Here is a 12,499-nt window from a genome sequence, read left to right as displayed (position 1 = left end):
TTTGTCCTGAATGTGACTATCCTCAACATAATACCATGCTTTCTAGCAAAATTACAGCTTCAAGAAAATGATATGAATCATGGAGCATTTGAAAATTGTATGGAATGTGACATTGTGCTGCAAAACTAGCTACCACGTTAACCATTAGATCTTAGAGGGGTTGTTTTCTTTAAAGCAGTCAACAGATTTCACTCAACTCTGCAACAGGAAATTGCAAACCCTAGGATGCTACTAAATACCTTGGCAGTTGAAACATTTATTTTAGATGCTGATTGCTGCAGCAGACTTAAGAAGAACAAATGTGGTGTTGGTGCATGCATATGGACTTAATGAGAATTATTCAGATTTATGTTTAGTAGTCTGTTTGTTAAAGTCATATAATTTTAATTACTTATTGTAAGAAAACTTTAGTCTGGTCATGAAACTGAGGTGCACCTGAAGAGAAGAAATATGAAGCAACTTTGCAGACAGACTGACTAAATTAAAGGATAACATCAGTACAAAAGGTCAATGGTTCATATTTCCTCTCTTACTCTGAATTTTTTTTTACACCCTTTGAGCCTGTTGTAGTAAAGGCAGAAATACTCACAAAGTTTCTCTTGACCTGTGCTTCTGCTGAAATATACTATAACAAAAAACTAAAATGCATAAACAGCCCTTCAAAGTGGATCAGAAACTCAGGCTCCACCATAGGTGAGTACTTGAAAAGAGAGAATGTGAATTCCTGACTGCTGCCTTGGCTGGTGAGTGATTGAAGTAGATTTGGCTGGCTGAGTTTTGCAGGAGAGTTTGATTTATGGCATTTTACTAGGTGTGATCCAGGTTTTTAATAGGCCTTTAGAGCATTTAGACACAAAGATAGCTAAATTGATTCTTTTTAGTGTATGACAGAGGTGCTTAGCAATGAGAAATAGAACAGAGGAAGAAGTTGGGGGCTGGCTTCCAAGGTAATCATTGTCTGGGCATTCAACTGTGCTGTGGCTTGTGGGAGGTAGAGTGATTGCTTCTATATTACCCTTTTAACTCATTCCTTCACTCATTAAGCTGTCTTCATTTCAACTCAAAGTTTCCTCATTTTATCTCTTCCTATTCTCCTGCCTCATCCTGTTGGTGACAGAGAGTGAGCAAGTGCTTGACTGATGGCTGACATCAACAAGTCAAAAGTGTTTATAAAGAAAACTTTCTAATAAAGACACACATGGTTACTTGTGCTGTGTTCTGTTGGATTATCTCTTGATTACAAGACAGTTGTGTAGGCCTCTATTAGCTAGCATAATACAACACTGAATGGCATATAATGCAAATGAAAAGATGCACTCAGAACCAGAACAATCCACTGACGTTTTAATGATTCAGAAACACTATTCACCTTGTTTATCTCAGCATGTTTATTGTCAAGAGCTTCTAAAACCTGTGGAGATCCCTTATAAACTATGTTTTCCCTTCTGGTTAACTTTGGTTACACTTCCTGTTCAAGATGACTTTTGGTAAGATTACAGTCTGCCTCAATAAAACAGGACACAAGCAAGACAAAGAGGAACAGAGCTTAGATCCAAGTCTGCATTTTCCCCCCTATACCTGTCATTTAGTTAGGTGTAGGAGATCATCCCTTGAAGACATAGAGTCACACCAAAGAGGACCTCATTCAAATAGATGAATTTGTTCATCAATAAAAGAGGCTCTAGCTTCATCAGCATGAGCTGGATCCAGAGCCTGCCCTTACCACCACTAGTCTACCAGCTGACACTAAGCAGCTCCCACCTCCTGCTAGCAGCTGTAGTAGCTACTTCATCCTGTACAAACAGATGCTGTCTTCCTCTCTAGCACAAGCAGTAGCTTTATTCGTTCTCCTGCACTTGCCATTGAGAGGTGAGCTGTTAGGGAGAAGTTGTAGAATGTTTCTTATTGGGCTAGTTTTAGAAAAGTGAACTCTGCAGCAGGGGTAGGAGAAGCGGGCAGTGGTTTTGGCTTGAAGAAGCATCATCACAGCTGAAGACATCCAGATGTTCAAGCACCTGTCTGCCTTCTCTGGGAAAAGGTGTCAAAGTGTGTGGAAGTGCAAAGCATTAGTATTTTCCCCACTTATGTTGATAAGTACTTCACTGTTGTTGTTGCCCTTAACGTATACAGAATAGAATTGACCCAAGAACCATGTTTTAAAGTCTTTTAGCTAACAGTTGTGTTTGTCTCTGAGTCTTCTCAAAAAGTAGCAATTCCTTTTTAGAAATCTCACTCCTTGTAATGATTAGCCACATGAGATTGTCATCAGTAACAGGTGGTGGCATTTAGAGTTCATCCAGTTATCTCACACAAAGGGAGTGTAGCCTGTAACTAGGAATTGTTTATCATAGAATCAATAAGATTGGAAAAGACCTCAAGGATCATCAAGTCCAACCTGTCACCCAACACCTCATGACTACTAAACCATGGCACCAAGGGCCACATCCAATCCCCTCTTGAACGCCTCCAGGGATGATGACTTACAATACGTGCAGTACAGTACAGTACAATATGTGCAGTACAGGAGAGTACAATATATGGAGCACATACTGGCTGTGATAAAGCTTGCTTCCTGTATTTGCTCTGATGTTTAATAGAACACAGCATTTCCTGTAAAGGCCAAGGTACTTTCTTCCCTGTATAAAAAATCTTTATCTCTCCTCCTCTTGTCATTTCCAATATTGTACTCATTCTATTTGCCATCTACTCATCTGAGAAAATATTAGACTAAATGAAATATTTCCATTGATTTTTGCCATTTGAATGTGTTTGGGGTTTTTTGTTGTTGTTGTTGTGGGGTTGTTTGTTTTTGTAATTTAATGAATTATAGATGCATCAGGTATTAGTTAAATGTCTGCTTATTGGAGACTATTCACTATCAGCTGTTTGGAAAAATGCTAAAGATAAAAGCCTGTATTATTAAGTTAGCCATGTTCAATGAGTTCACTCATTAGAATTTTCATCCTCATAAATCCACAACTCATATAAAATTTTGGTCTTTAGTGCAAGCTGAACTCACACGAATGGCTATATAAAACTATCTAAGACTCCAAAGTATTTCCTTGCTTACTGCTTTTCTTATCTTCTCAGCAGAAGTACAGAGCACACCCAGCACCTGTGGCTGGCAGAGAAATTTAAGCAAACTTCTCTGGCCTTTAGCTTGTGCCTGTAATGTTCCTGCGCCAGGGGAAGTTCAGGCTGGAGGTCAGGAGGAAGTTTTACACAGAGAGAGTGATTGCCCATTGGAATGGGCTGCCCGGGGAGGTGGTGGAGTCGCCGTCACTGGAGGTGTTCAGGAGGAGACTTGACAGGGTGCTTGGTTACATGGGTTAGTTGATTAGGTGGTGTTGGATGATAGGTTGGACGTGATGATCTTGAAGGTCTCTTCCAACCTGGTCTGGTCTATTCTATTCTATTCTATTCTATTCTATTCTATTCTATTCTATTCTATTCTATTCTATTCTATTCTATTCTATTCTATTAGTGAGACACCACAGAAATACTGTTCGGATTGTGTTATATATCAGGGAAAGTTTCCTTTCTTCTAGCAATTAATATTTAGGCTAAAACATGTTTTAATTTTGTGTGAATGTGTGCTAGATGAAATTCAAATGTTTTATTTTCTTTTTTCACTGATGCTTGCAGTTGAATGTTATTTGGAAAGAGCAGTCTATGCTCAAAACATAAGGACTGCTGTGAGGAAAAAAAAAATATCCTTTTCTCACCTGAATGACACTGAGTTCTAGGTTTCCTTCAGAGCATTTTGAAACTCTTGGGGATTACGATGCTATGTAACTCAAAAGCCACAGATTACTGGAGAAAACAAACACAAACAAACCCAACAGGGAACATTATCTCTGTATATACATATGCACTATAGAGCATAAAATATACAGGCAACCAGCACCAGAACAGGAGGACACAGTCTCAAGCTGCATCAGGGGAAGTTTAGGCTCGAGGTGAGGAGAAAGTTCTTCACTGAGAGAGTTGTTAGCCATTGGAATGGGCTGCTCAGGGAGGTGGTGGAGTTACCGTCCCTGGAGTTGTTCAAGAGGGGATTGGACGTGGCACTGGGTGCCATGGTTTAGTCATGAAATCTGTGGTGACAGGTTGGACTTGATGATCTTTGAGGTCTCTTCCAACCTTGGTGATTCTGTGATTCTCTGACTACTTATTTTCCAAACCTGTCACAGCTATATGTAAGTATTTGCCCAAATTTTAATGTCCACCTACAGCATTACCTGCTGTGTACAGATATATTAGAATATTTTATTTTGCAGCAAGTCTCACTTACTGCTAAAAATATTCTTCTTCTAAATGCTTTGTGGTTATCAATAAGTAAAAATAAATCTTCAGCAAACTATCTAGAGCAATACATACATAGTTCAAGTAAGGATGAATTGTTAAACAGCATACAGTAAGGAAAAGAGTTTATTATTTCCTCATGCAACAACTTGAATACATAAGAGGAACTGGATGAAAAGTGTTGAAGACTGGGACATAGTCCTGATCTCTAAAGAATCAGGATGTACACCTGGATTGTCTTGAACATTTCTGTGTCAGAACATTTGGGAAGTGTTCAGAATAGAGTGATACTAAAATATATATACAAATACCGTGATTATAAATTATTGGAAGCTGCTGCAATACCATACATAGACCTTTTCAAAATGAGAAAGTAGTTACTTGTGCCTAACCCACAAAAGATTGAGAAACTAGAGCTGATGACCCCTTCCTACCCTCAGTGGCAGAAAACTCTGTCGTCTTCTGCAAATTCAGACTTTTGCAAAGGAAATTGCCATTTAGGCATTTGAGCCAATGAAGAATTGCAATGATAAATCAGAGAGATTATCATGCCTGTACCTATCACAAAAACAGTTTTCAAAAAAAATCCCATAAAATGTTTATTGAGAGCCACTGCAGGCCTACTGACAGTCTCTCAGGTTCTGCTCAACTGATTGTATGCTGTTGGTAACTGATGAAATACTGCACTGGCAGAGGTCCTTGAAGAATGAAATTGCATTTGCTCCTTGCCTGCCACAGCTATAGAAAGCTGTGCTTATGAGATGAAATTCTAAGAAGCAGTAAAAATCATATTCACAATGTCTCTTCCCTTATCAACAACCTTAATGACATGGGAGGCCAAGCTAAGATAACAACTGTGACGTTTACAGCTAGCAATATTGAGCTTTTATCAGCCACCACAACTTTATCAAGTGAACATTAACATTTTTTTCTTCTGTTATTTTGACTTTTTTTCTCTCTCTTGTCTTCCTAGGTTTTTAATGTCCAACAAGTACTACGAAGTCTCAGCTAGAAACTGGTTTACTTTAAATTCTGTTGAAATTGTACAGGACGGAGGAAAGTTTGCTGAATTTCAAGTTTCTGACATCTCTGCTCCTGCAGAGTATTCATTTCATTGTCAGCTGGTGGGAACAAGCGATATCTATCCTGCAAGGCTGATTCCATCCGACGGTGAGGCAAAATACTGGGAAGTTTACATTTCCAGTTTGCAAGTGAGTACACATTGCCAATTCCAAGAACTATTACTTGATATTGTAGGGGCTGAATGACACACATTCGTAATTCCCTCACTTTCATTTCAGCCTCAGGGAAAAATGTAAAAGAAAAGCTGCTGCCCCTAGGTGAGCTATTCAATAAAAAGGGGCAAAAAAGTTGGCAGTTGCTGAACAGTAAGAACACAAAAGCACAGCTTTGAAAAAACCAAAAAAGCTATGAAATTGTCCACAGAAAAGAAAAAACAATACACCCAAATGCACTTAATCAGGCAAAGAATGCCTAAGTTCCCATGCTTGTTTAATGAATTGGGCTGCTATTGAAAACATGATCCTCTTAGGCCAGTGGCTTTGTGCTGCTTACTTTATTTTTACTTGATTTCTTTGCGCTTTGTTTACCTAGGAAAGTACAGCTTAGTGTGGTTCCTGTTTTCAGTGGCTTAGAATGTCTGTACTTCTACAGATAGAAACAAAGCCCAGTGCAATTAGATTAAAAGGTTTGCCATGGACTTCAATTGGAAGCAATAATAGAGTCAATATTGACCTGACATAGATTTTATGTGTATTTAGTGCTGTAGTATAAGAGTAGATATGTGAGGTGGAGATGATTGCACCTTTATTATTGTGAGCACTGATTCTGAGTTTTGAGAAGCACATCAGCATTTTTATCTTCAAACAGTATTGCACTATGGGATAGTCATGAGGTCTGTGGTGACAGGTTGGACTCAATGATCAGTATCAGTATCACTAAGGTTGGAAGAGACCTCAAAGATAATCGAGTCCAACCTATCACCACAGACCTCATGACTAGAGTAGGGAGGACACTACTGCCCAGTGCAGGCTTGAACTCATGACCTTCCCATTAAGGGTCTACCAACTACCAACTAAGCCACATGAAGGACATCTTTGAGGTCTCTTCCAACCTTAGTGATACTGTATACTGTGATATCTTTGATTAAAGAGATCATGGAAATGGAAGGAATAATTCCAAACTGGACTCCATTTGCCGAAGATGAGCTAACCCCATGATAATTGGATACAAATGCTGATATATTTATGATTTTGATAACAACCCAAATCTCAGTAACCTGAGTCTAGATTTGACATTTCTGCTTAAACAATGGAAATTTTCAAGGAACAGCATCATTGCTCACATTTAATTTCCACAAATTCCACCCCAATGTTGTGAAGGTTCTTCTTGATGGTATTTTTTATGGAAAGGTCTGAAAATACCTGAGTCCATGCAACTGTGCTTTGCCTAGTCAGTTCTTTGAAGTTACACTCTGGAATCGTGAGGCTGTGGAACTACATGGGCTATGAAAATATAAAGCTTCCACTTACAACATATAGAATCGTAGAATCATAGAATCAATAAGGATGGAAGAGACCTCAAAGATCATCAAGTCCAACCTGTCACCACAGACCTCATGACAACTAAACCATGGCACCAAGTGCCACATCCAATCCCCTCTTAAATACCTCCAGGGATGGTGCCCACCTCTCTGGGCAACCCATTCCAATAGCTAACAGCGCTCTCTGTGAAAAACTTTCTCCTCATGACAAGCCTAAACTTCCTCTGGCACAGCTTGAGACTGTGTCCTCTTGTTCTGGAGCTGTTTGCCTGGAAGAAACCAGCCCCCACCTGGCTACAACCTCCTTTTAGGTAGCTGTAGACAGCAATAAGGTCTCCCCTGAGCCTCCTCTACTCCAGGCTAAACAATCCCAGCTCCCTCAGCCTGGTCAGGCCTAGTCCACCTCCTCCCTGCTACATTCATTCTTCTTCACAGGACTTCAAAGGAGTACTTTGTTATATATATATATATATATATATATATATATATATATATATATATATATATATATATACACATACATTTTTTTTTTTCCCCAATCCATCCTTATTCCTTACCCTTATGAACCCTTCCTGTTCTTGCTTATATATATATATATAAAAAACAAAATTTTTACCTGTTTCCAAACCGACTCCAAACTATTTCTCAGTAGATTTGCCCCTTCCTTTTCCTTTTTTTTTCCTCTTGATCAGGAAAGAGGAAGGGGGAACTGGGGAGGGATTCTCAGCCTTGCCCCCCATCTGAGCTCTTAGATCCCAGTTAATGCTCAAACCACCATTTCTAAGCTACAAAAATTAGATGTTCAGTAAGAGCCACTTAAGAGCCATGAAAACAGCAGATTTTACTTGAAGCCTTTGTCAAAGGTCAAATTATGAGAAAACTCCATTCCAAAAAATACTGAACAAAATAAGGGTCTATGCAGACCAGTATGACCAAGACAAACAGCACTGGTCCAGACACTAGAATTGAAACTTCCACAGTACAGAGACCTGTATCCAAAATGGTTTAATAAATATATTAAAAAAATTAGAAAACCTCAAGTTAATATTTTAAATTTTTCTATAGATAGAAATACTGCTAGAAGTCACATTTTTTTATCTCCTACCTAGGATCTAACACCTCCACAGAAATGATAAAACTTCAGAAGAACAATAAAAGGACCCTGAATATACTTCATCTCCCACCTAAAAGTAGACAAAGTGTTTTAAGAATGCACAATTAAAGCTTTCACCTTGAAGGTTCAATAAGCCTAATCCTACTTAAAAACCCCCAAACAACAAACCAACAAACCAAAACCCGAACAAACACAATAGGATTGGCATTATAAAATTCAGTATTATAAAATTCTGGCTCTAAATCAGAAGTGATAAAGTCTTTCTAACCCAAATATAACTGTGTAGTGTTTCAGACAGTTCTTCTAAATATGGTTACAAGTGGGAATTGTTATCTGGAATTTCAATCCATTTTTTGAACATAAATGACATAAATCATAACCTGCTTCTATCTTTATCATAAATAAGTCTTTCATATGACATTTCACAACTCCTATTCACATTCTCATCTGTGGTTAAAGCAGTGGCTTAACAAGCAAAGACTTTGGTAATTACCTGTACTCTCTAAAACTGTGCAAACAGTTATCCAACCCAAAAGCTTATTTTCCCTAATCCTGCTTAAATCAGAAGTCTGAGTGCTCATAGTGAAAACAGGCAGTCTCTGCAAGTTAGCTACCATGGAAAGATTCTTCTAACAGGCCCAGAAATGCTTGAACTGCTAAAATTGTCTTCACCTTCACAGTATCTAACTAGCCCTTAGTTCTGCATATGATATATATGATACTATGAACTTGAGGCCATTTCCTCTCATTCTATCACTTGATACCCCCCTCACCCCAACCTCTTTTCAAGGAGTAGTAAAGAGCCAGAAGGTCTCCTCTCAACATCCTTTTCTACAGACTGAACGACTCAAATTCCCACAGCTGTCCCTCACAGGACTTGTTCTCAACACCTTTCACCAGCTTCACTGCCCTTCTCTGGCATGCTCCAACACCTCAATGCCTTTCTTGTACGGAGTGCCCTAGGACAGAACCCGGTACTCAAAGTGTGGTCTCAGGAGTGAGAGTACACAGGTACACAGGGACAATCCCTTCCCTGCTCCTGCTGGTCACATTATTTCTAATATTTTAACTCTGGCCAGCCTGATCTAGTGTGAGGTGTCCCTGCCCATGGCAGGGGGGTTGGAACTTGATGATCCTTGTGGTCGCTTCCAACCCTGACTGATACTATGATACTATGATAATAATTTTATTAAGCAGCGTTCTGGAAGGTGTAGTCATTAATTTTTACACACGTATTCTGTACACGTTATATTTAGATGCCAGAGCATGAATAAACTCAAACCCAGACTGCGTGTATACAAGCCACAAAATAATTTCCTCAATGTTTGTACCAACAGCTTTCCTAGGAAGTACAAACTCTTTTATTACCACAAAGTTCTCCATTTAGTTTATTTTGAAGTATAGAGCAATCCTGAAGTGGAAACATAGAGAAGTAGAAATCTGTTACCTACTTCCTTGCTTAGTGCCTAGTGAAGGAAGAGATTTAAATAAAATAATACTTTTAAAATTTTATGATATAATATTTTATGGGAAATAGTCTGTTTTATGGTCTTTTTCCTTGACTGGTAAGTTTGTAATGTTTGGTGCTTTCCATAGAATAGAATAGAATAGAATAGAATAGAATAGAATAGAATAGAATAGAATAGAATAGAATAGAATAGAATAGAATAGAATAGAATTAATCAGGTTGGAAGAAACCTTTGAGATCATTGAGTCCAACCTATCATCCAACACTATCTAATCAACTAAACCATGGCACCAAGCACCCCATCCAGTCTTACACACTCATTGCAAAGAATGTGTAAATACATAGGAATCCCAGGATTAATTTTTCTTCATAAAATTACTTAAAGACTCAACCCCAAGATCACACTAATTCTTTCCTTCTTTCATTTTCTTCTACTCGTTAGATTCCCTTCCTTCTGAAGGAATCAGTGTTTATGTCATTATGTGCATGTGTGTAGAGAGGTGGATGTCTTCCCTTCCTTCATAGTTTTGTAATGCTTTGATTGGTTTTGAGAAACGTTTTAGAAAGCTGGTGTACTCAAAGGCATTCAGTTTGCTGATAGCTTGTGCAAAACTTGCATCTAGGCAGAAGATAGATCCCCAAGTTAGCTGATTTTTCTGAAGAAAATAATATGGTAAGAATTCAGTTAGTGTCTGGCTTCAAGAATACAGTCAAAGGAGAGATATTACAGCTTTTTCTAACTACTGGAAAAGTTCAGATGGGTTTCATATCCAGATCCCACATCTCAAGAAAGAAAGTCCTCTCTCTTGTCTGGATTGTCTGATGTCTAAGGAGGAGGGAAGAAAGCTCACAACCTTCTTCTCCTTGGAATTTCACTAAAACTCAGCCAAAATACCATCTTCATAAGATTTTTAAATAAAATTATTATTATTAATTCAATTTTAATAATGAAAGTAGATTTCAGAAGTACTTATTCTCAAGGATTTATTAGCTAAATATCTCAGGGTATTTCAACAAATCTCAGAGCCTGGGAAGGAGACCTTAACTCTCAGGTCTTTGAGTGCTTTGAATTTCCTGTTCCTTAAGTGGTCATTGAACAACAGTGATCTCCTGCCCTCTTTGAGACTTTTCTTCTGCAAGTAGCACACATTTCTGAACTAGGAAACCTGTTAATTCTATTCTATTCTATTCTATTCTATTCTATTCTATTCTATTCTATTCTATTCTATTCTATTCTATTCTATTACCAAACAAATGAATTCTGAATCTTTAATTTCCTGGGTGAAAATTGTTATATAGAACACTCACACTCTTTCATAGGCAGAATGAAGGTGCATTTTTTTGTAGTTATCACATATATCCTGAAAGTAGTGCCTAGAATCCACACTTAATAGCACTCACCTATATACCTTACTTCATTTTTAGATTCAAGGCTTTAATGTTGAAAACGGCCAATTTTCCTATGCAAATGACTGTACAGGTTTCTTCACTCCTGGAATCTGGATGGGCTTGGTGACATCTCTAGTTCTACTGTGGATCCTGGCGTATGGAATCCATATGATCATGCAGCTCACAACAAACAGCAGATTTGATGACCCCAAAGGTCCAGCTCTGTCAGTTCCTCAGACGGAATAACAATGTTAATGCTTAATGTTTAATGCTGCTATGAAATTTTCCTTATCTGATATTTATGACTATTTCTACTTCATAGTGTTGTAACTTAGAAAGACATAGCAGAAAGGTATAATTAAACTACATTTTAAAAAGGATCATTATGCTTGTCAGAGTAATTCTACTTGGTTATTACTGTCACTTATTAACAACTATTTGTCTTCAGGATCTAAGGTGAGGCTGTAGAGATCTTACTCTATCTGGCTATTGGAAATAGCAGTACAAACTGCCTTCAGATTATCACAGTATCACAGTATAACTTAGGTTGGAAAGAACCTCAAGGATCATCGAGTCCAACCTATCAACACAGACCCCATGATTAGACCATGGCACCAAGTGCCACGTCCAATCTCCTCTTGAACGCCTCCAGGGACGATGACTTTATATATTATTGGCAAAGAAATTATATCACAACACAGATAAATAAGAAGGATAAAGTAACTAATTTGATAGGAAAGTACTTACCTCTCCAAGTATGTGATGCTGGTGTCATATTTTCCCCTGAGAAAAACAATGGAAAATGTATAGGACTAGTAAAGTATAAGTCACTAAATATATGGTCTTCTGAAGTCTTTCCATCACTTTGTTCAGATGTGATATCACAGATGAGAATGGGTTTACCTTCCCTCTAATGTTGTCTTATTGCTGTCTACAACCACCTGAAGGGAGGTTGTAGCCAGGTGGGGATTGGTCTCTTCTCCTGGGTAGCCAGCACCAGAACAACAGGAAACAGTCTCAAGCTGCATCAGGGGAGGTTTAGGCTGGATGTTAGGAAGAAGTTCTTCATAGAAAGAGAGACTGGCCATTGGAATGGGCTGCCCAGGGAGGTGGTGGAGTCACCATCACTGGAGGTGTTTAGGAAGAGACTGGATGGGGTGCTCGGTGCCATGGTTTAGTTGTTTAGATAGTGTTGGATGATAGGTTGGACTCAATGATCTCAAAGGTCTGGTCTATTCTATTCTATTCTATTCTATTCTATTCTATTAACGCTGGTGAGAATTATGTTAAGTAACTCTGACTCATGTGTTTGCTCTAGCCATGGACAGTTGATGGAGTTACAAAGCAAGACAGATCCTTGTCCAAACTGATCACAAAATTATACTCAGTGTCATGTCAATGCATGCAGCTTTTCAGGGTTATAACCTAGTGTCTTTCAATGTGCCAGTGCAGACAGCATTGTAACAGAGACAAGGAAATTTTCTTTTCCAAGTATCCTTGGAGCAATTATGGGGGAAAAGGTAATTAGAAGCACTTTGCTAATGTACTGTGAAGGTCTGAGGATGTTTATGGTCATCTCAATGATTCCAGAAGCCTGAAAGCAGTGTGTGCTGAATTCTTCTGCAATTAATAAAGACACTACATACTCATTCTTTCTTCT

General features: G+C 38.4%; 1 protein-coding gene across 2 annotated transcripts in view; it reads left to right on the top strand.

Moving 5' to 3' along the window:
• Positions 1 to 12,499, top strand: part of ATP6AP1 (ATPase H+ transporting accessory protein 1) — a 60,549-nt gene extending 48,050 nt beyond the window's left edge. The window contains exons 9-10 of one of the 2 annotated variants that reach the window (XM_068165391.1): positions 5,279 to 5,516; positions 10,876 to 12,499. In XM_068165391.1, the coding sequence (XP_068021492.1) occupies positions 5,279 to 5,516; positions 10,876 to 11,085 (448 nt within the window). In that variant the 3' untranslated portion in view covers positions 11,086 to 12,499. The remainder of the gene's footprint in view (positions 1 to 5,278; positions 5,517 to 10,875) is intronic. The other variant, XM_068165401.1, reaches the window with a different exon arrangement.

This window comes from Melanerpes formicivorus, unplaced genomic scaffold (genome assembly GCF_026170545.1).
Source record: "Melanerpes formicivorus ecotype bairdi unplaced genomic scaffold, bMelFor1.0.p_v2 SCAF_3, whole genome shotgun sequence".
Lineage (NCBI taxonomy): Eukaryota > Metazoa > Chordata > Aves > Piciformes > Picidae > Melanerpes > Melanerpes formicivorus.
This window is presented reverse-complemented; position numbering and strand designations above follow the sequence as displayed.